General features: G+C 37.0%; 2 protein-coding genes across 7 annotated transcripts in view; one reads left to right on the top strand and one right to left on the bottom strand.

The window, feature by feature from the left end:
- hwt (SH2 domain-containing adapter heavyweight) overlaps window positions 1–26,467 on the bottom strand; it is a 165,151-nt gene that overhangs the window by 100,039 nt on the left and 38,645 nt on the right. The window lies entirely within an intron of this gene.
- Window positions 2,437–6,754, top strand: LOC117611548 (uncharacterized). 6 transcript variants are annotated; one of them, XM_076690469.1, is made up of 5 exons: window positions 2,437–2,644; window positions 3,410–3,863; window positions 3,963–5,602; window positions 5,922–6,271; window positions 6,354–6,754. In XM_076690469.1, exons 2-3 carry the CDS (start codon window positions 3,439–3,441, stop codon window positions 4,561–4,563), a joined length of 1,026 nt encoding a protein of 341 aa, XP_076546584.1. In that variant the 5' UTR covers window positions 2,437–2,644; window positions 3,410–3,438; the 3' UTR covers window positions 4,564–5,602; window positions 5,922–6,271; window positions 6,354–6,754. The 6 variants fall into 6 exon arrangements, with proteins under 6 accessions (XP_076546584.1, XP_076546583.1, XP_076546582.1 ...); XM_076690468.1 differs by having other exon boundaries at window positions 5,922–6,500; window positions 6,686–6,754; XM_076690467.1 differs by having other exon boundaries at window positions 5,922–6,500; window positions 6,668–6,754.

Below are 26,467 nucleotides of genomic sequence, written 5' to 3'. Positions count from 1 at the left end.
TCGATTACGCTCAATAAGGAAAACCCGAGAATACGTACGAATCAATCACTGAGCTAGTTGGCGGATTAAGCTCCACAATGCTTTCCTATCACCTGTATCGATCAGCAAGAAACGGCTGTTCGACAAAATTCTCTCTACAAACGTGTCGAATAATCAATTTCAGATAACTGAGATTGCTTGTCAACGAGCGTACCTATTTCTCTCGAATGATAGATGAATATTAATCACTTACAGACGTTGTGTAACTTCATCGTTTTTACATCGACTCAACTACTGCTTACGATGCAAAGACGAGTCTAATCTCGTATATAAAATCTTCTAAGACGGTCACGTTCGATGTTATCTTCGAACCTATGATCGTTCGATACAAGAACATTGTAAGCATTTGTTACATTTACAAACTTGAATTTTCAATTGCCATCATTAGCGTATATTAATGATGGTGGTCGTTAAGATCATTACAGTTCCAGAAATTCTATCCCGATTGATTATAAAATTAACTAAAGTACCTTTTTGAAATAAATTGGTACTCTTTTCAAGGACTCTCGTATCGCAGTACAATTTTCTTCCACAGTCCCTCTGCGTTTCCTTAGCTCTGTTCTTTTCATCGGACCATACAGTGCCGAATTCAATGGCGAAAAGAGGGAGTTATCTCATTAAACTGTTTCGTGAGTTGCCTCAATGCGCACGTTTCTTTCATTGACCCATTAAAACTCGAAACAATGGCTCCAAAATAAATCGTGGCAAATGACTGTGGGAAAGGATGTCGTGAAAACAGAGAGACTGAACTAGCTGCAGGGTAAACGATTTAGATAGCATTTCTGAAATATCGGAAACGTAACGTGGCTGTTCGTTTATCAATCTTACAACGATACGTCGAAAGATACATCCATGATATTTGAAAGGAAAAATAGAAAAATGTAAGAAGAAAAATTGAGATATCGAAGTGGTAAAACTCGGATGACCGGATCAGCAACGATGATCGCGATTCAAATAGAAACGAATGTTAAATTCAATTTGTTCCGTCGTAGACGTCGCGAAACGCGGAGAAACGACGCGTGTTTCCATCTCGCGGATTTACATAAGTGACTTATGGTCAGTGGGTATTACCCCCATGTGTTGGGGTGGACCGGTCGGGTATCTTTGATGTGACGTTCGCATAGTGATTCAAATGAGGGATGGTCGTTATGAGGACGGGTGTAGAATATCATGCCCGCGTATTTGGTTTCGCACCGGTCGTGCTACACCCGCGGAGGAGCCGTTTTCATTACAGCCCTGAATTAGCAACGAAAGCTCAAGACAGCATGCAAATTGCCGCATTATTTTGAAAAATTAATTCGTCACTACTCTACGTACCTTTCGTTCACATAACATTTCATTTGATTGATTTATTTTTAATTTAATGCACATATAATGGGGAATTTGAAAATTTGGTGAGTTGGTGACATTGTGAATTTTAATTCAATTTCTAAATTTAATATTCAATGAGAATCCATAATGCTACATAAACCTTTCGTATAATAAATATAAAAATATTTCAAATGGATTTCAAATGGATTTCAAAATATGCTAATGAAAATTGTAACTCTAGTTTGTATCAAGGTAGATGTTAAAAGAACCCATAACTCACAGCAACTTTATCAAAATAAAAGATATTTAACCCTCTGAAATTCGTGCATCGCAATTCGTCAAAATATTCGAAGCAACAGGGGGAGTGAGTGCAAGCCGAAGAGCGCGCCTGTGAAACATAATCCCAGATTTCACGCGAAGATTATCAACGATGACCATCGGGGGTGGCCAAAATGGAAGCTTCGTAACGAAGCAACGCTGCCTGAAGGGTCGTATGCCGTTCGGTTACGATTTTTCATCCATAATTAACTGTCACTGGCGAACGGTCAAGTAATCAAAACGGAAACAGAAATCCATCACATGTTACATGCGACGTACCAACATGGAAACTCATCCTCGTGTTACCCCTTAAGGGGGGTGTATCGTTCCCTCAAACAGCGAATAACTCCACTATTCTATAACATACTTACTTTTTAAAACCAGGAATATGAAATTAATAAAAATTACACACATATCCCGCGAAAAAATAAATATTTTCCATTAATTATCTATGAAAAAAGTTCCTGAACTTCGGCCACCCTTAATTTAAATTCCGTTCGTGACCAGCAAAATGTAAGAGTAAAGATACAAAAATACATAGAATCTTCAATGCCTTTTTTTTTCTTTTTACTTCCCCGTTGAAACACGGGGACGTAATAAATGCGTCGGTTACCATTCGTCGACACGACGCGCATAATAACGAGGCCAACTGACGATTCCCCTTCGCCGATTTCATTTTTCGCGACGAATCGTCCGCTCGGTAGGTCGCGATGCGGCGAGCGGAACATTCTCGTCTGTCGCGAACGAGCGTGAAAAGCGGTCCCCTATCAGAAGACGGCGGGCTTTATCAGATAAAGTCGCGCTATCGGTCTTGGCAAATAAGGGAACGCTGACAGTTCGACGATGACACACAGTGCCGGTTGTTACGAAGGCGTACGTGCCGCGACGGCTATTTTTTTTCGCTCCCTTCCCCCCGCGTGTCCGTAATTTCAGTTTCGCCCAACGTTGCTCTGCAAGGACGAGAACAACCAGTCGAGTGAGTAAATTCAGCACGATCGATTTTAATATATTCGTCAATGTATGCGTGAACGATTTGCCTGTCTGTGTTTTATTTTTTTTTTTTGTGACTGGGTACGAATGAATGGGTTCCTTGTAACGGAGGGCGAGAAATGGTGTGAATGTCACAAATTGGACTCATAAGTTTAAGAAAGTATAATTTAACCCAATTTCCCCACCCTGAGGTGTTTAACATCCCAGCATGCATAGAAAAATAGGAACCTTCTATAAAGGATAGGAAAGTAGGGTTAAATGTGGGTTACGCTGAAAAGTTTGAGAATTTCCTAATGAAGCAAGGTGCTATGTACAACAATTATTGCATCTTATAGCACCTTTGTTAAAAACTTTGCTGTAAGTAGATTGTAAATTTTATGTTTTCCTTAAATGTGTTGCAACTTATTGTTAGCTTGCAATTCACAAGTCATTAAAATTGTTAATATTTTGATACTTTATACCATCTACCGTATACCTCTGTTCGCAATCTTAAAATTTCCGTGCATTCAACCTATATCGAAACAATTCTCTGACGACACTCTAATCCATCCGAACTGATAAGCGTCCAACTGATAAAACATTATTCTTATCTGACAGGCATAAGGCATTATTGTTCCTAACACCCAGTATTAACCTTATCTCACGAAATTCTTATTACACGTCAACATTGTTCAAAAATTCCATACACAAAACCAATTCGACAAATTGTATCGAAAATTTAAAATACATATACATTTTTATTAATTTACAGGTCTAAAAGAGTGACAAAACCATCGAATCATGGATAGCCTGTACCCAAATTTATACGAGAGATTCAAATCTGAGGGTCTCTGCCCAATTTGCCTACTGGAGATGGAATTGGCACCCAGATACACTTGTACAAACGGACACACGATTTGTTACCGTTGCAAACCGTACTATCACGGTTGTCCTACCTGTCTGGCGCCGTTAGACGTGCAAATGCCACCTTCGCATTCGAGTTCAAGTTACACGCCACCTCCTAGTCATTTCTTGCCCCACCCTGTCCCGCCGCAATTCCATGAAAATTATCCAACCGCACCACCGGCGGAGGATTTCCTCGAACACGAGAGAAGCTGGTTTCCATCTGAACCGTCTGAAAACCAGGAACTACGGTCTTGCGCGTATGCCGATTCAGGATGCGGGGTGAAAGTTCCAGCACAGTTGGCGGATCTACACGAGTCTCGGTAAGAAATGCCATAAATTTCAAATTGATTGTACCTCTTTACTGTCGGAGTATCGATATCCTCCGTACACAAAGTTTGACGCTTCCGTGTGCACTTCAGATGTCAGTTTCGTCCCCACTTGGAGGAGGAACAACTGCCTACGGATCTGGTTCACCAGCAGGACGACTTGGTCGTGTGCAGATACGAAGCAGTGGGTTGCAAAGTGAGGACAACACCCTGGAGAACTTCGATCCACGAGAAATATTGCATTTACAAGGATCGCCACGAAGCTCTGAACGAGATCAACGATGCATTGGAAAATACATCGATCACGGAGAATCAGTACTGCGATCCTGACGAATTGGTCGAGTGCAAGTACAGAAAGTACGGTTGCATGGTGAACATGCCGAGAAAACGAAAACCGATGCACCAAGAAAAATGCAACTACAAGAAATACGCTAATGACGAGTCGTCTGATAATGAGTACGATGGATCGGATGAATCGTCGTCTGAAAATGAGTACGACCTTAACGAGCAAGTATCCTGCAAATGGGCTGAATATGGTTGCAGAGTGAAACCAAAGAGATGCGATTTGGAAACGCACGAAGAAATGTGCAACCATAAAATGGAGGAATGTAGTTTCAAGTATAACGGATGCAACGCTTTGTTCACTCCGTTTAAAAGGTTTGCTCACGAGAGCGCCTGTCAATTCGCTGGTTAAAATTCACGTGAAATTAAGTATTGCATTTCGCGAGAAACTACCCTCTTGTAACATTTATTTTAGACACAAGCTTCTCGAATAACGCACGATGAAAATGTTGTATGTGAATAAACATGTTTTTAAAAAAGGAACCATTTCTGAGATAAATACATTGTTACATTAGCTCATTTACTGCATCACGGTTCATAATCGAAGCTTTATTTATGCGGTGCGTTTCGTAATAGAGCAGGCGTTCTTAATCTTGCTGGCGCATAACGGGAAGACGTACAAGCTGCCTTGGCTACCTCCAAGTATCGATTCCCATCTAAGCATATATCGTTTCAAAAGACAGTTCAAATACACTGAATACCGCGCTATTAATTACGTTATCATCAATTAGGTCGTTTCAGAAAAAAACTCGACGATGAACCTGATCCATAATAGAATTTTAGAAATTAACTTCCAATTTCGAAAATTAAATATCACGGTGTTATTAGATGTCAACCATTAAAAACGTTCGAGATTAATTTTAAACTACACCATCAATAACGATACAACAAGAGCTTTAGAAATTCCATAGATCCAAGAAGTTCGAGGATTACACGGGCGAAAGGATTATTTGTTCCTCCCGTCTCCATTGTACCAGCCCCTCACCCCTCCTGTACCGTCCAGTTGATAGTGAAACTTACACCACCATTCGAGGGATGATCTGGAGCATGATCGCCCGGAATGAGGGAACGATGGCATGGCTGGGATATCGAACACCTGGAAGCTAATGGTGCAATCTCCCTAGCTGCTAATCATCGCACCGTTTGTTGCCACTGCAACACCGGCACAGACCTTTATAGTGACCATTTATAAGGCTACTGAAAAAGCTTGGGAAGCGAACCATCTTAAACGTGACTACGTTTGAGGAATTCCTGTGCCTCTTACGGCTGTATACTACAACGATAAATCGAGTTGAAAGCATTTGTGCCAACAGTGCAGCGAACCTCTAGATGGGGCTTTTTATAGTGATAATGGTTCATTCAGAATGCGCGTAAAAGCATTATACAGAGAAGTAAGTGATAAAATAGAGAAAGGTGGTAGAAGTAAATGATAAAATAGAGAGAGAGAGAGAGTGTGTGAAAGGTGGTCATTTCTATAAGTGTAATCAAGAGATTTTAAGATTTTTTATGAATTTTGCAAATAATTGTATCGGATAGAAGTTGATCTATATTTAAATTTGTATAATTCTCTTAAATCGCATTTTTCGAATTGTCAGAAAATATGAATATTTTGAATATTTTTAATATCTAAAAGTTCATCTGCTAAATGTAGCAAGTACTAATATCTTAATATACGATGATTCTGGTCATGAATATTTTTGTCTTTTCCAGACGCAAGAAATACGAATGCAGGATGGAAAGATTCAACGATGGCCTACATGAAAATCTCAAAAGAATCCGGAGAGCCGGGAATACACCTTTTCAGATACTACATAAATATCGAACGGACCGGAAAACGATAAACTCTTGTCCGTTCACAGTTCGGAGAAGCCGTCACCGCTTCGGTCAGAACTTTAACGACCAAGGGTGACCCAAGCGATGGACAAAAGGGAATAGAGACTGTTTTACATAGTAAAGACCAAGGAAGACTACCAACACCATCATCGTGGCCCAACCGAATTCTTAAAGAGGATATTCGCTTCTGAAGAGAGTTGAAAATTCTCCGCGAAGCGTTTCACTTTGTACCAATTCAATGATACTTTGCAGAATTAAATTAAACATCGAAAAATTTCATATAAACTATATTTATTTTCAATTTAAAAGTAGGTAACTGGATACGAAAATAATTCAAGGACAACAACTCTGGTACCGATATTAAAATCTACAAATGGAAGCACAAATAAATCAAAGTAGAACGATGAAAGACGACGAAATCACTAACCCTATTCAAGTTTGCAATTCAAACTGGAGGTGAGTTGGGCAGACTCTGCAAACCGTTGGTAGGAGTGAAAAGGGGTGGGTGAGGGGTGCGAGTAAATTGCACCCCTGGGGAACAGATCTGTGGAGTGGCACGAAGGGCCACGGTAAGCCAGAAGTCAGCCAACTTTAATTAAGACACAGGTGTTTCTTGCTTATAGATACTGGGTTTCTTACAGAAAGACATACTGACACTGAAACCTGTATATCACAAAAAAAGAAAAGAGAAAAATAATTTTCAAATAAAGGTAATTGTGTTTTTAAATAATCAGTTATTATTACTATTTTATCTCTCCTTATTTCAGAGTAACAGAATATATTCTTTTTTTTTTTTTCAGAAAAAAATGTTAATATTTTCTGAAGTGACTTTAATAGCAAACAGGGACTTTTTGCCGGGAATCCACATACAATATCTCGTCCACAATGCCGACTGATGCTTAACCCAAGAATCATCTTAATGCATGTATTCATACTGTAAGCTCATGCTTTGAATCAGAAATATGGACAGAATAGTGGTTACGGGATCAACCAGGGATCAACCCTTCTTGACAAAGAAACTGTGCTTTCTAAGATATCTTACAGTGCTTTCTTTTAAACACTGCCCAAGCAACAAAACCCTTGCTGCGATATCCCACTGTGTATGTCATACCTTTCACAAAAGCTGCTTACAGAAAAGAAATATTTTTACTTGGAGCTAACATCCAATAATATCTCAATTCTATTCTAACACAGAAATAATGCTTAGCGATGCTTAATATTGCAATTTGAATTTTACCTATTAATTGACATTAAATTAATTTCCTATGTATCAAAATATTCGAGGACCGCAAATATCTAATTCATACCAAGATGATTAATATTTTTACTTGGAGCTAACATCCAATAATATTTCAATTCTATTCTAACACAGAAATAATGCTTAGCGATGCTTAATATTACAATTTGAATTTTACCTATTAATTGACATTAAATTAATTAGCTATGTATCAAAATATTCGAGGACCGCAAATATCTAATTCATACCAAGATGATTAATATTTTTACTTGGAGCTAACATCCAATAATATTTCAATTCTATTCTAACACAGAAATAATGCTTAGCGATGCTTAATATTGCAATTTGAATTTTACCTATTAATTGACATTAAATTAATTTCCTATGTATCAAAATACTCGGAGAACACAAATACCTAATTCATACCAGGATGATTAATATTGGTAACTCAATTTTGTTTCAATTACCGTCAACTAACTGCCTGGTGCGTAATATCAGCCTACCTATACCTCTATATAGACCTTCGCAATTTCTCTATGAACATTAATATTATCTATAGTGCTGTAAGTAACCGTCGATCATCGAGCTTGATCACGAAAAGTCCAACCGGATCGTCTACAAACTGCACGAACCGAAATTGGCCTCATATGGTGGCCACGAGTTCGGGACCATAATTTTCTCACATAAATACATCTTTCTTAGGTAAGACGGAGTGGCTCGGGTCAGTTGGAAGGCGCTGCTTCCACGTGGCACGCGAACTCCATAATTCACGATAGCGTTGCTCTCGATTCCGTGGAGGGAAAATAGTCGTATCTCAATTTTGTCAGGACATAACTATCGGTGTTTCGGTAACGAGAAAATCCACGATGCTCATGACCCTTTGAACGGGGAACCTCGATGATTGGATACCTCGGAAACATCTGATTCCATGGCACGTGCACGATTATCGTCCATCGATGGATCGATTGAAATAGAAATTTATGGGGAACAAACACACGTGGGTGTAGGTGTAAACACATTAATTAACGCAATAGACATAAACGTGTGTAGACGATACAGAATCATATTGATTACTAACAAGTTAAATACCATGCAAAATTCGAGGTTTGAGACAAATATTTTAAAAATAGATAACAAATTAAATTTTAATATTTAATTATAGAAAATTGCGATTGTACTATATTTGTTAAATTTTTTACTTAAACCATCAAGTTTTAAACAATTTTTGTTACATTAACAACGCTGATAGTTGTTTCAGCTCACGTTCCTGATAAACGGCTTTCGCATCCACAGTTCCTAAAGAGGGGAAGTCCCTGGGCACGAGATGAAAATTTTTAATATAACAACCCTTTGAGGGAAAGTGAAGCGAGTTTGTGAAGCCGATAGAAACATCGCGCGAACGAAGACGAGCGTGTATACAGAGAAGGAAAGGGTGTCGGGAAGAAGAAACGAATTTAATGAAACGCAAGATACCCGAATAAAAGTGTATTTGTAATGCAAATACGCTTTAGACCGGTCTCGGAGGAGGCGAAAAATAAAAAGCTCGAAACAGCCGGGAATCGAGCGTCCCATCACTCTTACTTAATCCGATTTCAAATTCTTCGACGTCTCCGAATCACGTCCCTGGCGTTTGCTGCCGGTCCTTGCCTAAAAATCCTGATTTCTTTCTTTTAATTACCTTAGGGAGGCCGACTGATCGTCAAACCGAGCACACGCCTGGAATCCTTATTAAACGAGTTCCAAAACCTCCACGATGGGATCCCTGTTCTGATGTCCAATTTAAGTTTTATTGGAATAAATCACAAATAAATATAAAAATTTTACATACTGTCTAATTTGGAATTAAAATGACTGAGTGTATTGAAGAAATTAATTGATAAGCAATGGAAATTAAAAAATTAATTATTATTTTTCACGTTTAAGAAATTCCCTTTATACCTTCAAGATTAGTACCAAAGAAGTGATCGTGATTTAGTAAAAATATTAGGAAGTGTTAATCGTTAGATAACAACGAACGACAATCTCTAATCATAATAATATTCTTTTCCTGAATGAACGTCCTAACGAATGCCTAAAGCGCACAACGAAATCTTCCGGATAAATATTATCGAAACTCCTGCCGCGAAGATGTTCGGAAAGAACGAAAGAGTATAAAACGAGTGTCGAGAATCGAAGGAATCATTATTTACCGAGAGCTGCCTATTGTCCTCTTCGACGGATGCATTGTCGAATTAAGGGCTTTTGTGACAGCGAATGGCGGAGGCTCACAATGCGTTCCCTTCTCTCTCTCCCTTTTTTGTTTTCTCTTTTTCGAACCGGTTGATCGTAGCCGCTCTTTCTCTCGTTCTTTCGCCGCACACGCTTCGCCCGTCCCTTCGCGCGAATCGCTTTGACAGTTGCCTCGCAAATGAAAGCACTTTTCCGCCGAATAGACAAAATAAATCGAGTCTCTCGTACAATGTCGATGATATCGTAACAATACGCGTCTGGTCGACGTCGACCTACGCGTGGATAAATACGCAACCCCCATCGGCCATCGTCACGAGAAATCTCTATATTGCCGGAAGATAAAGCCGTGTCCATTGTGTCCATTCATCGAATATCCTAAGTCTCGAACGATGTCGATTCGCACGAGTATCAAGAGTCACGTTAAGACATTTTCCATTTTCATCATTGGCGATGATCAATTTCATTATCCTCCATTTGTCTTTTCTTTTATTTGAAATTCTTTTTTTCTATATAAAGACTAAAAAATTGTACGTGTTCAGAGGCGATAGAAAATAAGGATAACAAAAGCGTAGGGGTGTGTTCCAGTGATTTATCGATGATAATTAAAGAGCCGAACGTCACCACCGGCTGTGTTTCGATGACCAATGGCCACTGCGTGAGTCTCGTATTAAAGCTCGTTCGCTTGTTCAGTGACCATCGTTTGAGAATAATTAAATGGTGGTTTTGGAATAAAATACTTTTCCAAGAATTAGTGATTGTGATTTTATATTCAGTTTAAAAAAATAATCATTTTCTATAATTTCTTAATTATCATATTCATTGAATAATCTTCATTAATTCTTTATTGATTTTCTGATCAGAATAATTTTCTTCTCAGCATAGAAAAAGAAATGGATAAATGAAATTTGGATTCCGATGATGATTAAGGCTGTTGGTTGTACTCGATCATATAACATCGAAGACGCCTTCATCCACGGTGCCTCGACATTTCTTCCATTAAGGGCCACCCTTGTCCCCCTATTGCGAAACATCAACGGGGCTACTCTCAGCCCTTGCTCGTCCTCTTTCGACGCTTCATCGTCGTTGTCATCGTTCTGGCGTTACCAAAATTACATTGAATCCACAAAGGGTTGGGAGAAGACTTTCATCAATGCATACGACGCCTCTATTGTTCTTCGCGTAAGATTGATCCCCCAGCTTTCTGTACACACCCCGTAAAATGTTAAGACGAGATTCGTCTTCAAACTTGTAAGTCTTTGCAATTGTGAACTTTGTTCAACGCTAAGAAATCACTTCGAAGGTACAATGCTTTTGTGTTACATCTTATAACTCTACTATTCGTAATGAGCATAAACAATTATTTGTAAGGAATTTTTACTGAAGTATCTTTCAAGCACTCAATTTGTTAGCAATTAAAGAAAAAAACAAAAGAATGACCCTACTCTGTATGTTGAGTATAATTATTAATATTCCAACTTGGCACATTTCAAGTGAATTTGTTGATAAAATAGAAGCAGGTAAAAGTATTCTATGAATTGAAATATAATCATCGCGAAAGCATAACTCTTTTTGATCGAGTGACCCGAGCCAAGATGCTGAAGTTAGGAAGAAGCAAGGGGTACCATGTTGAATTGTAATAATGCAGCTGCATACCAGCAACAGACTTTATACACGTCCCTCTTCTTGGCAGATGAATTTAGGTGTACTATCTCGAAGAGGCCATGGAGTGACGTATGAAAGCTTGGATGCGAAATACGAAGCGAAAGTACACGGTTGGGGCGAAGAGCAAAGGAAACAGCCGGTTCCTATTTAGTGCTTCTACGTCGACTATGTCAACGTTATTATACCGCAGATTCCCAAGGGAGTGCTGCTACTCTCGTCTCGGAGCGAGGGGGTGTGACCACGACGAATACATCGCAAAAGTGGTTTTTTAAAATATGGATCGAGTGTAACGCTTGCTGAACTAAAAGGTGGGGGAAGGCACCCTTTGAAGCGGTCTGTAAATTGTAGCAACACCTTGTCAACCACGAAGAAGGACGTTCCAAATTGCCTCCTCAAAGAACTCAAGATTAATGGCTTCGATATAGCCAGAAACATAAATGCGAAGAAATCAGAGGAATCCATTCTTTCATTTTCCTTGACGAGATTTCGAGAGAGGATCGCAGTGTTCGATTAAATTAAGAAATTATATTTCTATCAAAGCTACAACAAGATATTATAATTTTTTGTATAGTGGGATCAAGGCAGACAGATATTAAAAAATTAAGAAATAAAAATATATGAAAGCTACGAGTAAAATTGTTCTCTCAATTATAAATAATCTATATTATTCAAGTTTTCGTAAATTTAATCTGATATATCAATAATTTCTAACAGCTACTACTAATGTTCAAATTATCTACGAGATAAGAAACCTTTAGCAATGCATTAGAAAATTTTGAATAGACGACCAAAGACATATACCAACATCTTCAATAAGTGATGAGGTGTAACGATATCAAAACAGAGAAACAAGAAAACCTGTGCCCCGAGAGACTCATTCCTCTTCCCTGTGCAATCGTGAATGAAGGAGGTCTTCCAGGTGGAATATTCGGGATAACCGCAGCAATAACCGTTTCGACCCTCCACAGAGAGTGAGATTGAGGCTTCTTTTATTCTTGAACGCACATGAACTTCTTATTTCACGCGCTCAAAAGCGAGGAATTTAATGAAATTTTCCTTTTTTTCTTGTCGAGTGCTGCGCTTGCTTTTACGAGAATTTGAATTTCAATATACGCATTGAAAAAGTTCCGTAAATATTTTGATTCAATTAAATATTAAAAATTTTTATTAATATGAAGAGATAGAAATAGAGATTTCTCATGAAATCACAAATTATTTCCTTTTATTATAAAAAATATTAAATATTCAACGAGCGTAATCGGTGCAAAGTAAAGAAACTCCAAACGCATAAACTTTACCTCGTTGTCTGACCATAATCGAGCTTAAATCACTTACAGGCACGCACTAGCGCTCCAGTTTAATAAGCCTCGTAATTATGAGAGCGTATTATCGTAAATTCGGCTCCAACGATCGCCATAAAGAAACATTTACATTATCAGGAAGCAAATACGATTCTTCACAAACGATCGAACGAGGGTCCTCGTGCGTGCTCGTTAGAAATCACCGAGAGTTTCACGACAACGCAAGTCTCGAGAGGCATCGCAAAAAAGAGGTATAAAAAGACACTTAACGATTTTAAAGTCCATCGAAACGATCACCCTTCTTTCGTCGAGGAATGCATATTAGCTCGATACATGTGTCTCTTTTTTTTACAATGGAAGAGGAAATATGTACCTACAAAGTATCGTCGACAGTTACACTTTGCAGAACCACGAATATTTATTCGCTAAGAAGCTAGAAAACAAAACAGGAAACAAGAAAATTTTTCCGCCAAGCTAGAGAAAATAAATAACATCCCTTAAGAAGGGTGGTCGAGAGGTGAAGAGGAAGCGTTAGCTGGAAATATATCAAACCAAACGTTCCTTCTTCTCGCCGTGTCAGAGCATGTTTTACGCGGTCCGTCGACTCACCGAAACAATAATTCAGCTAGACTTCCACTTTTGCTTGTTTTTCCTTCGTGCACGTCATTCTCGAGAAATTGTAATCATAAATTCTGGATAAATTGTAATCAAATCTTGTTTTACGATGCTGGTAAGAGATTTGTTGAATTTGTTATTGTCATTTGAAAGATGAGTTGCTAAAAAAATGTTTTAGCTGTTATTGAACATTAACATTAATATTACGTAATGTAACAGTGATAAAGAAAACCATTGTATTATGAATAATTATAATTATGACGTGTCTGACTATATCTGGTTATTTTCACTGCGGCGGTACATGTAATTAAACTTACAAAAGACCTGATACTTTTATTTTTTTTTTTTTTTAATTCTGTTGAATATTACTAAAAGCATACTACTTCCAGATAAAAAAGTTAATTAATTTGGAACAAAGCGAGTAGGACTCAATTCCAGAACACGAACACGAACAACGTCACTCTAAGGTTAGCTCTCGATTAAAAACGCACTCGAATCATGGGAATTCTCTGTAAGGTTTCCATCCTGGAATTCGAAGCAGCGTTTCGTCCCATTGTTCCCTGGCAATCGTCGACTCGCGTCTCGTCTTTCACCGCGAAACGGTTCAAGTTGAATTTTTACGGAATCCTCACGATGAATTTCTCTCGCTTTCCCGTTTGATTCCGTTTCGTTGCGGAATTTTTCTGGTTGCATCGAAGCACGCATTCGTGTGGCAATAGCTGTAAGGAAGGTATCGGTAGATCGACGGGTTGTTCGTAGACCCTTGAAAGGGATCCTCTTTCGTTTCCTGAACGGAATTGAGGTTTCGCCGGTGAATGGACCACGGCGTACACGTAAATTGCATTGTCGCAATGCCCGGGACCTAACTCGAAGCACCACCGGCGAAGGGCTGACCGGCCAATTAGCTTCTGTAGGCCCCTCGATAGAATTGCACAGCAACTTGACTCGACGATCCGCGCACAGTTAGGGCTACTACCTCGTTGGCAAGTACCACTCCAAGTCCAGGACCGAGCTAGACTCAATTTAACCGTTCTCGCTCGAATATCGAATCGTTCTGGCCGTCGTCCCTTTGCGGCCGCTCGAAATCCAATTTCCACGCGGATAACTTTCTGCTTTCTCTGCCACGGTTAACGCGCATTCTTTTAACCGTGTATCAACGTCGACTCGATCATAATAATTGCTGATATTAATTAGTACAACTGTGTGCGGTCAGAGGACTCTGACATGAATATGTATGTTTTTATAGGATGTTATCTTTTCCCAGTTGAATTACAATGTTATTGTATATTTTACATATTTTGAGGAATTTATAAAAATCTAGTATTTTATAAATGCGCTATGACAATTTATAGTGAATTACATTTTCAGTTTGATAAAGCAGTATATTCCTTATACTGTAACCCTTTGAAAATTAAAAAAGATTCATAAAATGTACAAATGTTTACATGAAACTATTCACTATAATTGAAACATCGGCTGCTGCAGTAAAAATTGACGTACAATATGGTCAGACAGACCTTAACTACTGAGGATGTTTGGTAATCACTTTGAAAATTTCAGCTTATATAATAGCAATGCTAATAAACAACAATTTTCTTTCAGTAATTACCCGATTACATTGTATTTGAGGCTCCAATCATTGCAAACTCCCCCAACAATTAATGAGCTTAAATTTTGATTGTAAGTCTTAGAAGCTTTCATATACACTTCTGTAAGGCGTCCTCTTCTGAAGAATTCAGAAATTAAGTTACCCTTCCGAAGATTTACCCTCGAATATCTACCCTTAAAAAGTAAATCTTTCTACAAAAAATTCCCCCAAAATATACAATTATGTTTAAGTTACAATTTATAATATAAATTCGAATAAATATTTTATAAGTCCCCAATTTATCAACAATAACTTCTCGATCCCTTTCAGTCGATAAAAGCACGAACTTGCAAGCTATCCACAAGCGGATAAAGAAGAGTATCGGCCGGTAAAGCAGTGAAAAGTAAGTGAAGAGCTTGTGCAAGCTCTCCTGAATTATCAACAGTGGGATCAACTTAACCAGCATTTCTTCTTGTTTAACCGAATTTCAGGCCAAGAGTCTTTGCTCAATAGCTACGAAAGAATATCGACCATCGTGCGACACAAAAGGGAAGAAGCAAATATTGAATTAAGAACTCAGCTGGTGAAAATTAAAGGGCCGCTTCGTGTACCATAAAACGATCAAGGAACTGGATAATAAATCGTATTCTCTCTACGAAAGCTTGGAATTACTGAATTAAGATGAAAAGCTGAACACCGCGACCTTTAAATGGTACATACGAAGAATCGAATTCAATTAAGGTCAATTTCTTTCTTTTACGAACCGAGACTAATAAAAGGTAAATGTTCGATTCTTTATTTTAAAAATTTACTGCTCAAATACGTGATCTGGTTCAAAAGTAATCAGACTATATTTGTAAAAGGCAATCGATCCAGTGTCAATTTCTAATAAACCATTCGGTTTCTTACAATCTTCATTGTCCAAAATGAAACGTTTTAATAATAGCTTTTGATAAAACGTTTAATCCGACAAAATGGAACCGCGATAAAAGATGACTGTTAATTAAATGGCATCGGATAATCGCAGTATCGTTCGGTCACGTGCTAGGCTCTTAATTTTATTCTTTATTAATTCATGTCCGTTAAAATTCAATGCATTTCAATTACAGAAACCGTAATTCAGTTTCGATTAAATGCCAGATTATAAGGTATCCGTTGTTAAAAGGACTTGACAACGTTTCTATTGCTTTTCATGGAGAACTATTGAATTCTTCATTAATTTATGGAGGTGATATGTATACAGAGAACGCGATAAAGTAGAAATAAAAAATTATCGCTTTTTATTACCAATCCCAACGCGATTCGTTTGAAAAAGCGTGGAAAGCTCTGCTCAGTTCATTTTCAAAAAATAATTTTTTTATTAAACATACATTTTAATTTCCTCCAATTTCATAAATATTTATATTTATATTTTCGAAATTTTCAATTGCCTTTCATTAAGAAAAAAAGAGTTACAATTATCAACTGCAAAATACGAGAGAAATAAATAAACGTGATATTCCATTGTTTTCTACCTCTCTCTTTCTTTTTCCATCTCTTTATTGACCAGTTTGCATAAATGAGAATACCAATGTTTGCTAATGAAAATTAATTCGTATTATTTTCAACCGTGATATTTTAATGTTCTTTCTCATTCTCTTCCAACATTTCATTTTCCAACGTAACGTTTACCGCGATTGCTCGCATATGGGTAGAAGTCAATCGTTATGGAAAAGATGAGTTACTTTAACGATTTTCCATCTCCGGATTGGATTACGTTGCATCTCTTGCGGTTAAGGAAACGATCCGATGGTGAATTTCCGGCAGTTCGTTTCCCTCCTCTCCGACATTTAGTCATTGAATATAGTACTTATTGCGCTCTAGTTACTATGCTGTAATGTCGACTTTCTCGGATCATCAATAATATCTCTGAGTCTCAGAATCTCTACGAGTTTTTCATTTTCAGTTTTCCAAAAATTAACAGAACCAAAGAACTGTCGAACATTGTTTTTTTACTAGCATGGCCAGCATTACGAATCGTTTATACTAGGCCCTAATTTTTTACTGTTCCAGACTGTAGAACAGTCTGCAAAAATTCTGAGATACTTATTGAAACGTATCTAATTTAATATACAAATGTTAGTAAGGTGAAATGTCTAGTCCAGTTTTGCAAGAGAAATAAAAATTCGAAGGTAAAACTTGAAAAATGAAATTTTTGCCTAGCCCTAAAGAATCTATGTATAATTCCGGCAGAGAGTTAAACTTCTAGAAGTTATTTCAATAATTATTCATATCGCGTACCGATCAATCTTAATTAATCCATACAAACACATATCTGTAGCATATGTGAATCACTGTATGTATTCGTATCAGCAAACGGAGATGATAAATCAGTATTTCCTGCGTAAACCTCGAGTAATTAATCCGTGACAGTTTTCTTCAGGGAAATAGCTGGAATTTCCGGTAAGTTTGACTGGTTAAGCAAGGCAAGGGTGAACGAGCTTCTCGAACGTGGGGTGTGAATGAAATTCTCGAGCGTTGGGTGTGAAAGACAAGCGTGCCGAATGGTGTAGGAGAGATCAAGTGGTTGCTTGGAGGGTTCAACTTCGGTTTCAACTGAAATGTATGTACGTCTGAACGAATGCCCGGCCTATGCGAGCGGAGTGTTAAACGTAAGGAGATTCCGTGACGCAGGTGTCGGATGTGTGTACACTTTCGAATATACTGTGCGGCCAAAGTTTCGAGTGGTCTATCCAATTAGAGTTGGTGAATCAACGGAGCAAAAACTGGATGGAAAGTAAGGAAGTGAAGTACGAAAGGTAAAGAATGAAAGTTGCAAGGCGAAGAATAAAAAGTAAGAACTAACAACGAGAAAGTTATTATTAAATACCAACTAAGAATTGACAAGAATCAAAGCGTAAAACGGGAATAATATTCAGCAGTGGTCTATTTACTTTTCACTACAGTTTCAAGCTACCATTAACCCATTAATACACAGATGTTGTAAATATAAAACTTTATAGATACAAATTGTTATATTTCGTACAATGAAAAGGTCTTTATGTTTGGTGTCTAGCTGGATTCAAAATGGTAACATACAAGAAACGATAGCGATTGAATTCGTAGTAAAGGTAGAGGAATTAGGTCAGCTCGATACGTTTCGTACGTGACTTATATTAAAGCGACTTATGGGACAAACAATCCAATTGTATCGCAGTGACCAAATATAATAGGCAAAATAACATTAACACTTCTATTTACTATATGGCGATTAAACTACTCAAGTAGATACTTAAAATCAAATGAAATTAGTTCGTAAATTTGAATTAATTAAAGTTAAGTAGTACAGAATCATTAGTTTTAGAAAATTAACGACATTAAAATATACAGAGAAGGCAAACGTTGACCTGTCTCACTAAATATTTGCGAAGCTTGCAAATAAATTATGCGGTTGATGTACCATACATACCGCTGTAATTACTCTATTAATAATCATAATGTATTAATATTTAATTAATCGGTTATTGGCGTTTGCCCGTTGAAAGCTAGTAGATATAGAACACTATTTGAACTGAAAATATAACAATGTTACGTACAATTCTCTGTATATTGCAGAAACTACAGTGCACAGTTATGGACATTACATAATCAATTTAAAAATTAGATATGTAGTACTACGAAATTATAGTTGGCTACCATAATAACTGAAGATGGAAATTAATTGAAATCAACCGAAAGGAATATGTTGTTCCGAATGAAGTTAAAACAAAAATTATTTTTCCCGGAAAACTATTTACCATTCAGCATTAAATGGATCTTAATTTGATGGTTCGTTGTAGACGAATAAAAAATTGTGTCAAGTACCATCATTCAGCGGTGATTTCACAGTGGAACGAGCAATACAAGCAGAAAGGGAACATGAATTCGAGTGACATCGATTAAAGGAAATCGCATACCCTTCAGCCTGGAGGACATCAAAAGAGCAACTCGAATAATTCGATTGTTTCAGTACATCTTCATTAATCAATGGAAATCGCTCGTAACACGTTTTAATTGTCTTTCATTGCGTTTATTCAACGATACCACTTTCCTGCCGCGTTTCCATTCAATTCGATCGCGACAAAGAGTAAAATATATTTATTTAGAATATTAGCCAAATATGTGTAGATTTACTTTCTGATACGTAAAGTTTATGTAATTTTTAAATTAAGCAAGCATGCGAGGGATACTTCAATACCATAGTAAAATATACTTGAATACACATAATATTTGACAAAGAAAATTATTTTACGTTTAGATATTAAATTAGCTTAGAAGAAAATTAGAATATTAGGCAAATAGAGAAATTGAAAATTGGCAAAACAGGAAATTAAGCATAGGAAAATTAGAAAATTGAGGATTGGAAAAATAGAAAATTAGGAAATTAGCAAATGGAAAATTAAAAAACTAAACAATTTATTTCAATTTTTGCAAAGAAAAATACTTCACGTTTAGATATTAAGTTAGGCAATTTGACATGGAAACATATGAAAAAGCATTTTTCTGTAAATACATCCGTAGTGAAAGGGTTAATGATAGAAGATTGATCGAATCGCGATAAACTAAACGACTGCTTGACAGAAATAATATCGCAAGCAGAAAGTGGATGATCAGTTAGCCGTATATTTCAGTCTAGGCTTGCGATCGGTTTCGCGTCAGAAACGAGAATCCATCGCATAGACATTAGATTGAACGAAGGATCTGGAGCTCGTTTCCCCTCAATATGTAATCTACGGTATAAACCTGTACCCGAGTGTGCACGCTTTTTCGATCGTCCAGAGAACAATGTGTACTCTACTGGGAGAAAATCGGTCGAGGACTCTGTCCGAAGATTACAAAGGATTACACCGACCCGCCAATTTAAATACTTTTCGCATTTTATACAACAAATAAAGCTCGAATTTTGCTATGTAGATAGCCTGTTTTAATTATACGACGATTTAATTAAAGCATTCATTAGCGGGCTGAAACACGCTTCAGACATCATAATAATATTATTAGCAACAAAAATGATGATTTTCGTTAATAAAAGTATCTGAAATTTATTTATTCTTAATTCCAATTGAATATTCTTTTTTCGAACTGCATTATATAATATAAACTGAAAAAATTCCGAAGCAATATTTCTCGCACGATAAAGCACAACACAACTTCTAATCCTTTTAGTTACATTTGTCACGCGTCAGATATAAAAGTCATCGACAAAGTGTAACCAGCGATAACACGTTATCCTGATCCACACATGAAAATCTCACGAATCGATGCCTCTAACCTCGGCTACGAAGCAACCAGCCGTGAAATACGTAAATTCACGGATTGGACGAACGGATGGGAATCTAAAAAATCCTCTTTGCGATAATGAAAGTGTACCACAGTCGGTCGCGTTTCGCCGCTAGTTTTCGTTTACCGTGCCAACAAAACCAGCCGGGTCAAAGTGTTAAAAAGAGCAACGGCTACTGCGAATCCGCAATTCAAAACACTCTGGACCACGACGACGTTCAGACACACAAAGTGGCAGAACGATGTCGAGAGGCTAGTCTAGTGGTATGGTTTACTAAAAACACAACCACCAACGAGGATACTATGGAACAAAGAGCTCCTCTTCGAAAGGGTGCACTGCAGACCGCGAAATTTTATTCCGACAAAGGAGAACGAGCTTGACATTAATCACGCGAAAATAGTTAACGAACAACGAATAATTTTGTCACGTTCATCGTTGCGATAATCGGGACGATAAGTAAATCGTTTTCAATTTAATATTCGCCAGATTTCATTACGCCGCGTATTTCATCAAGATGAATACCGTTCCGCGAGGCAACCGAGAACAATCAGGGTTGCTAAACTCATTGTCGCTTAATTATCTGTCACAACCTATTAACGCCTCTCGCTGAAACTACAAAGTACACGCGTTACATGAAACACACAAAAGAATGTTTGTGCACCGAGCAACAGTGTCGAGAGTGCCCCCATCTCGTTCCCTCCCTTTCTGTTTTTCTCTCCCTCTCATAATTCGCTTGTACACTTTTGTCAAGAACGCTCATTCTTCCCGTCCGACCGTCGAGAGTTGACTCTGTCTGGCTTATCCTACAAGAATATTAACGAGTATGTCGCTAAGCGAACGAAGAAAAAAGTTGCGCCTTTCAAACGCGACAATAAGAGCGCTGTTTAAGAAAGTACCTACGCCCACGCGGGTCGGGAATTCAACTATAACCGGCGCGGCGTAAAAAATATCCTTATCGCGGGTCTGATATCATTTTTTGAATAATCGACAGGGTATACCTACTATTCGAACGGGATTACCATAAAATTTGATGGGACGCGATTTCGAATTTCCGGAAGCTACTTTCTTCGCTCGGGGAAGCGTTAACGGAGAATCACTCGATAATTCTTCTGGCAATTTCAAAGCTCGGGAGACGAGTCGAGATAAACTGTACCTCTCAAAGACACGATTTTCACGGCAATGTTCGAGACTGCGTGGGATCATTGATAGGGTCAGGACACGGGGTCGTCGATCGCAGGTGAATCCTGTGCCAGTGGTTCTCAAAGCGGGGTCCTTGCCGCGCTGCAATCGATCGGCCTTTTACCAACACCTCTCCCACGCGACTGTCTGTCAGGAATTCGTGATAATGGGGGACAGCTTCCAGCGAACAAGCAATCGTGGCCACGTTCGGTGACCCCAAGACGATTCAACAGACGAAAATCGCTCCCTTGCCTCCCTTGGATCATTTTGAATATTTTAGAAATCTAAGATCACGGTGAAAATTTCATGCGAAATTGATTCCATCCTGGATCTAGTTTATCGGAGTTTGGCGATCCTATCAGTTGAGATACACGTCGAGTTAGGAATTCTTAGACGTGCCGAGAATACACTTTGTGCAATATTTATCAATCTTTCGAATAAGAAATACATCTCTAGAGCGATCGAGGAATAGCACACTTTTATAGATTTAATCTTTTATCGTGGTGAAAAATAAGAATGTAAGACTAGCATTATGCCAAAATAAAACGATGATTGAAAATGATACACTTTTGTTTCATTTTCTTAGCCATTTTACTTGAACAAGAATATTGTTGAGGAAAATAGTATTGTTATTATATTAATAATGGAAGGTAACAAATTCACAGCTTAATATTTGAAATTAAAAAATTAACTACTTCCATTCTTAATAAATTATTAAAGCTTCAATACGTCTCGTAACGAATGCCCACTTTCACTGCAGCAATCAACACATTAAACTTCAAGTTTTAAACTGATATGCCGTACGTGTTATTTTATGATACCTTTATGTCATCAAATCACGCGAAATCCATCATTTGATATGCAACAACTTGATACAAATAAGTCGACGTTTCATCCCTTTTCCATGTCCACGATCAAATGCCATAATCGATGATATAATAATTTCCCGACGGAGCACGTAATCGATTAAACGAAGCCTGGGGTGTCGTACTAACGCAAGTAATTTATTTCCTTCCTTTATTTTTTAACGAACGAAGAAGGCGATGGAACGTGCTTTAACGGAAAAACTTCAAGATCGTAAAGAACAACTAAAAGGAACACCTATACAACGTCTCCCCTGCTTCGATACCTCGAGTCTACTAATAATATCTCGTACAAATTTATCAAAGGAAAAACCTGTGATCGATTGGTGCTGATAAAAATTTAAGCAGTTCAATCGCTTGCTTCTTTGGATGATAAAAGAATCATTAGATAATCCCAAAAGTTCGTGCAATTTTTCGTATCGACAGTCCGCACGAAATTAGACAATATTTGTATAATAAAAAATCTTTAATTTGCTTCACATCTGTCTATAACACTTTCGCAATTCAATGATTGCAAAACAAACTTATAATATTTGCCATATCGATTTACATACATATATCTCAGTGTGACACAGTGCTAATTAAATATAATATTAATTGGAAATGCTTTTCATGAATTATTCAACATTCATTTAAACGTATGTCTCTTTAAACATATTTCGCACTGAATAAATTAATACAATTGCAATTCCTTTTAAGATATATACGCTAAAATAATTTATGGAAACTTTAAATTTGAAGTATATCTGAGAATATACATATACATATATCCATAAAGCACCCCGATTGTACAGTGAAGGTTGATGCTGAATGGTTATTTCAAACATTTATTGAAATATTTGATTTTTATGAAACGTTGTGAATATCGAAATGTAAAGGTTGCGTGTTAACGTGATTTCAACAGGAACGTTCACGGTAACAGCTTTCAGAGGTCGAAGATTTCCTTTTGCCTGGAAACTATCACCAAAGGAATATTGCGCTCGATTGGAAATCGTAGATAAATTGAACTAGCCGTAGGTATTTCGATTGAAAACTAAGCGCAAACTAATGCAAAGCCTCCACGTACGATGCGTAAACAAACGATTGAAAATTGTCACATAAAGGCAAACATTCACTTGCAATAAACCCATCGAAATATTATTAAAAATAAAATAATATTTCAACGTTACTGGACTTAAAAGAACCATCAATTTATTCTGTAAATATTTTTAAACGATTTTTGACTACCAAAGATTTAAAAAAATCAGAAAAATCAATAAATTTAATGCAGGAAATTGGACAAATTAATAATAAATTGTATTATTTATAATATCAATGTGAATAATCTAAATGTTTTAAAAAACTCCCCTGAAAGACATTTATAACCCTTTCGATCTATACCCTTCAAAAGTTCATTCACTTCTGGAGGGAAAGTAAACGTATTGAGCAGTTCACGGGGGATCGATTGCTTTTAAGTCGCATAATGAAAATTCGAGAAAAATATCGGCACGTTTTCACGAGGAGAATATGAATTCCTCTTGAAAAGAATTCGCTGAATCTATACGAATTCAAAAGCATTTCTTTTTAAATGGTAGAAATGAAATCTTTTAATACTACTCTACATTTCATTATCTTTAACAACATTGGGATAAATAAAAGAAAATGAAATAATCATAGAAAAATTTCGACGTTGTTTTAATGAATTAAAAAGGACGAAAGGATGGATATAATCCTTTGTACTTAAATTTTTCCAAGTAACGTAGAATTACTAATTCTATTTTACATTCATTTTGTGCAGCGTGCATTACATAAATTAACACGTGGCTAATTAAAGGATTAAAAATGAAAAAATATTCTAATAAGTAATTGAAAAAGTGTACAGAATATATTCTTCAATTACTGTCTACTGTAACAACGAATCTGTTAAGAAAGTGGTCTCAAGGAGCATTTATTTATGAAGAGCACAAAAAAGGAAAAACGTGGAAGAACTAAAAGGAGAGTCGGATATAGTGCAACAGGCAACTGACCGTTGCTTCTTCCGATGTTTTTCTTCCCGTAAATTCCAGCAATTTGTTCTTAAAGCAGCCTGATGGTAATCGTAAAATAAGCAATCTCGTGATTTCTGCCGCTTAACTTGCGACCGTAGATTCCCTGCCACAACAATGCTCCCCAGGGAGCCGTGCGTAATTGTTAACTCACAGTACGCATGAGAGACTCGCTTCTCCGTATTTATAAGGTCGGTTCAAGCGTAATTACAATACCCGGAAGGAACTCGCGTTTGTTCCAGCATCGTGAAACGCGGTAATTTTCAATTTCATCTCGAACTTAAGACGGTGCAGAATTTTTATTTCGCTAGAATGAAAAAGCATCGCTGAATCTATTCTGAATACCACCCTTGTAATTAGAACTTCAGGATTGTAACGAACGGGCTATGTAAATGAAGTGGAAAATTTCAAACATTGAGCAGGGTAAATGATTTAGATGATTGTGAATATTACTAAACTACCATTATCTTATCAAATACGACTATTTAGTAAATTAAATACTTGAAACGTGTTTAATAATTATTATACGTCACTTTAGCTCTGTGGACTTTCGCAATGGAAAAGACACATACCTCTTTATAGCAATATTCTCAAAGCATTCGAGTGCTTCAATACGTAAAAGTATATGAAGTTTCGAAGGGTTTCAAACTCACCAAAGTATGATGGTTCTGCATCGACTCACAAGAACCGTAGCCCCGTAGACGTATGTATAACTATCAAAGGATTTCTCATTTTCCTCGCTTTATGGTGCAGCGATAAGAGAAATCATTTTTCTACAATATCCCTCGTGAAACGTTTTTTCTCAACGAAAACAGCTATTTCTTCTAATCATTGCTTACGTATATATATTCCAAACTGCACAGTACAATAATTATTAGGTGTACAAATTAACTCGGTATCTTTCTCTTTCTTTTTTTAATTGAATATTTATTTTTAAAAAATCATAATAACTCCAATTATCGAAATAATCATTATTATCATATTCTCCCGCCACTTTTCAAGTTTACAGAAGCGAGAAAAAATGTTTGAAATTTAAAGTAGTGATAAAAAAAGCAGCAAATTAATTTGTACGCCTAATATATTAGCCTATATTTTCTTTTTAATAATAATTTTACTAAGCCAAGGTTCTTCCTCGATATTATTTTGAAGTTAAATAATTTGTTGGAAATTTTCTAAATATTTTCTAACTAGTAAAGTAACATTTGTCAGTTCATAAAATTTTATCTGAATAAAAGAAATATTTCTGTCGAAATGCGATATGTTTATAAATATTTGTTTCGAAATGTTACATTTCGTACGCAACTGAATTTGTTAATATACTAAATGGTCTGATAGGAGAAATCAAGAAAGTGCAAAGACACGCGAAGGGCAATATTCCTGTAATACGTTAGCGTAATGGATTGGATTGAATTCGAGTGATAGGATGACAAATCGTAAAGAACAGTCCGCGGAGAGCATTTGTGGTGAAATTGGCGATGATCCAGGTACTTTGAAACCCTCATACGTGCCGATAATGGTGTGGCCGTCGTTTCTCTTATGGTGCAAGCCAACCAATGAATCGTCAGTTGAACGTTCCTATTCCTTGTCTATCCTTTACCGAGTCGTTTGGCGACAATCTTCTTCCGGCTAGAAGAACTCGCCACGAACTTCGACTTTTATTTTTGCCGAAATTAACTAGCACGAAACGTGGCTGGAATCGACCAATTTTATTGACGTTCCTTTTCTTTCTTCCCCGTAAAACTGTTCTTTCGGAGTTGAAGCAAGATGTAAAGGAACTATGAGAGACGAAACATTCTTCATCACTTTTGCATACATTACGCGATGCCTTGGCGAGTCTGAAAAGTAGCTTCAGGCCTTGGAAAGTTTTGCGAAATTTAGATAATATTAACGTTGATTCTTGATAATGGAAAATTAACAAAGCTCAAATATTCGTCACGTCGATTGGTAATTAAAACCAACACAACGTTGCAATTTGCAAAAATATGATACAATGGGATCCGGTTATTCTAATCATAGATAATGTTATCAGTCGGCTATTATTATCATAATCAACTGACATCAAAACATTCTATATAAAATTAGTTACAGATAATCTATTATAATTAAACTTTGGCTGCTGTTATCAATTATGATAATTATACATATTTTGAGATAGACGATAACGAATCCATTGTACATTGCTTTAAATTAAAATATTAATTTTGGATAAACACACCGTGTCTTAATTAATGAAAGGTTCTACTTGCTCGTAGACTTCTGGTATTTATAGTAAACAGAAAAATTGACCCGTGCCATGGAAAAAAATCTTTGCTCCGTCCTCAGCATCTGTAAGAACTGAGAAGTTGTTGGACCTATGCCAACATCAGGGCCGATGCACTTTCGCATCTGTCCCAGCATATCGATCGGTTGGTCATTCCATCAGCAAA

Source organism: Osmia lignaria, chromosome 10, assembly GCF_051020975.1.
Source record: "Osmia lignaria lignaria isolate PbOS001 chromosome 10, iyOsmLign1, whole genome shotgun sequence".
In the NCBI taxonomy this organism is placed as follows: Eukaryota; Metazoa; Arthropoda; class Insecta; order Hymenoptera; family Megachilidae; genus Osmia; species Osmia lignaria.
Note: the sequence above shows the minus strand (reverse complement) of the source record. Positions and strands in the feature narration are given on the sequence as shown.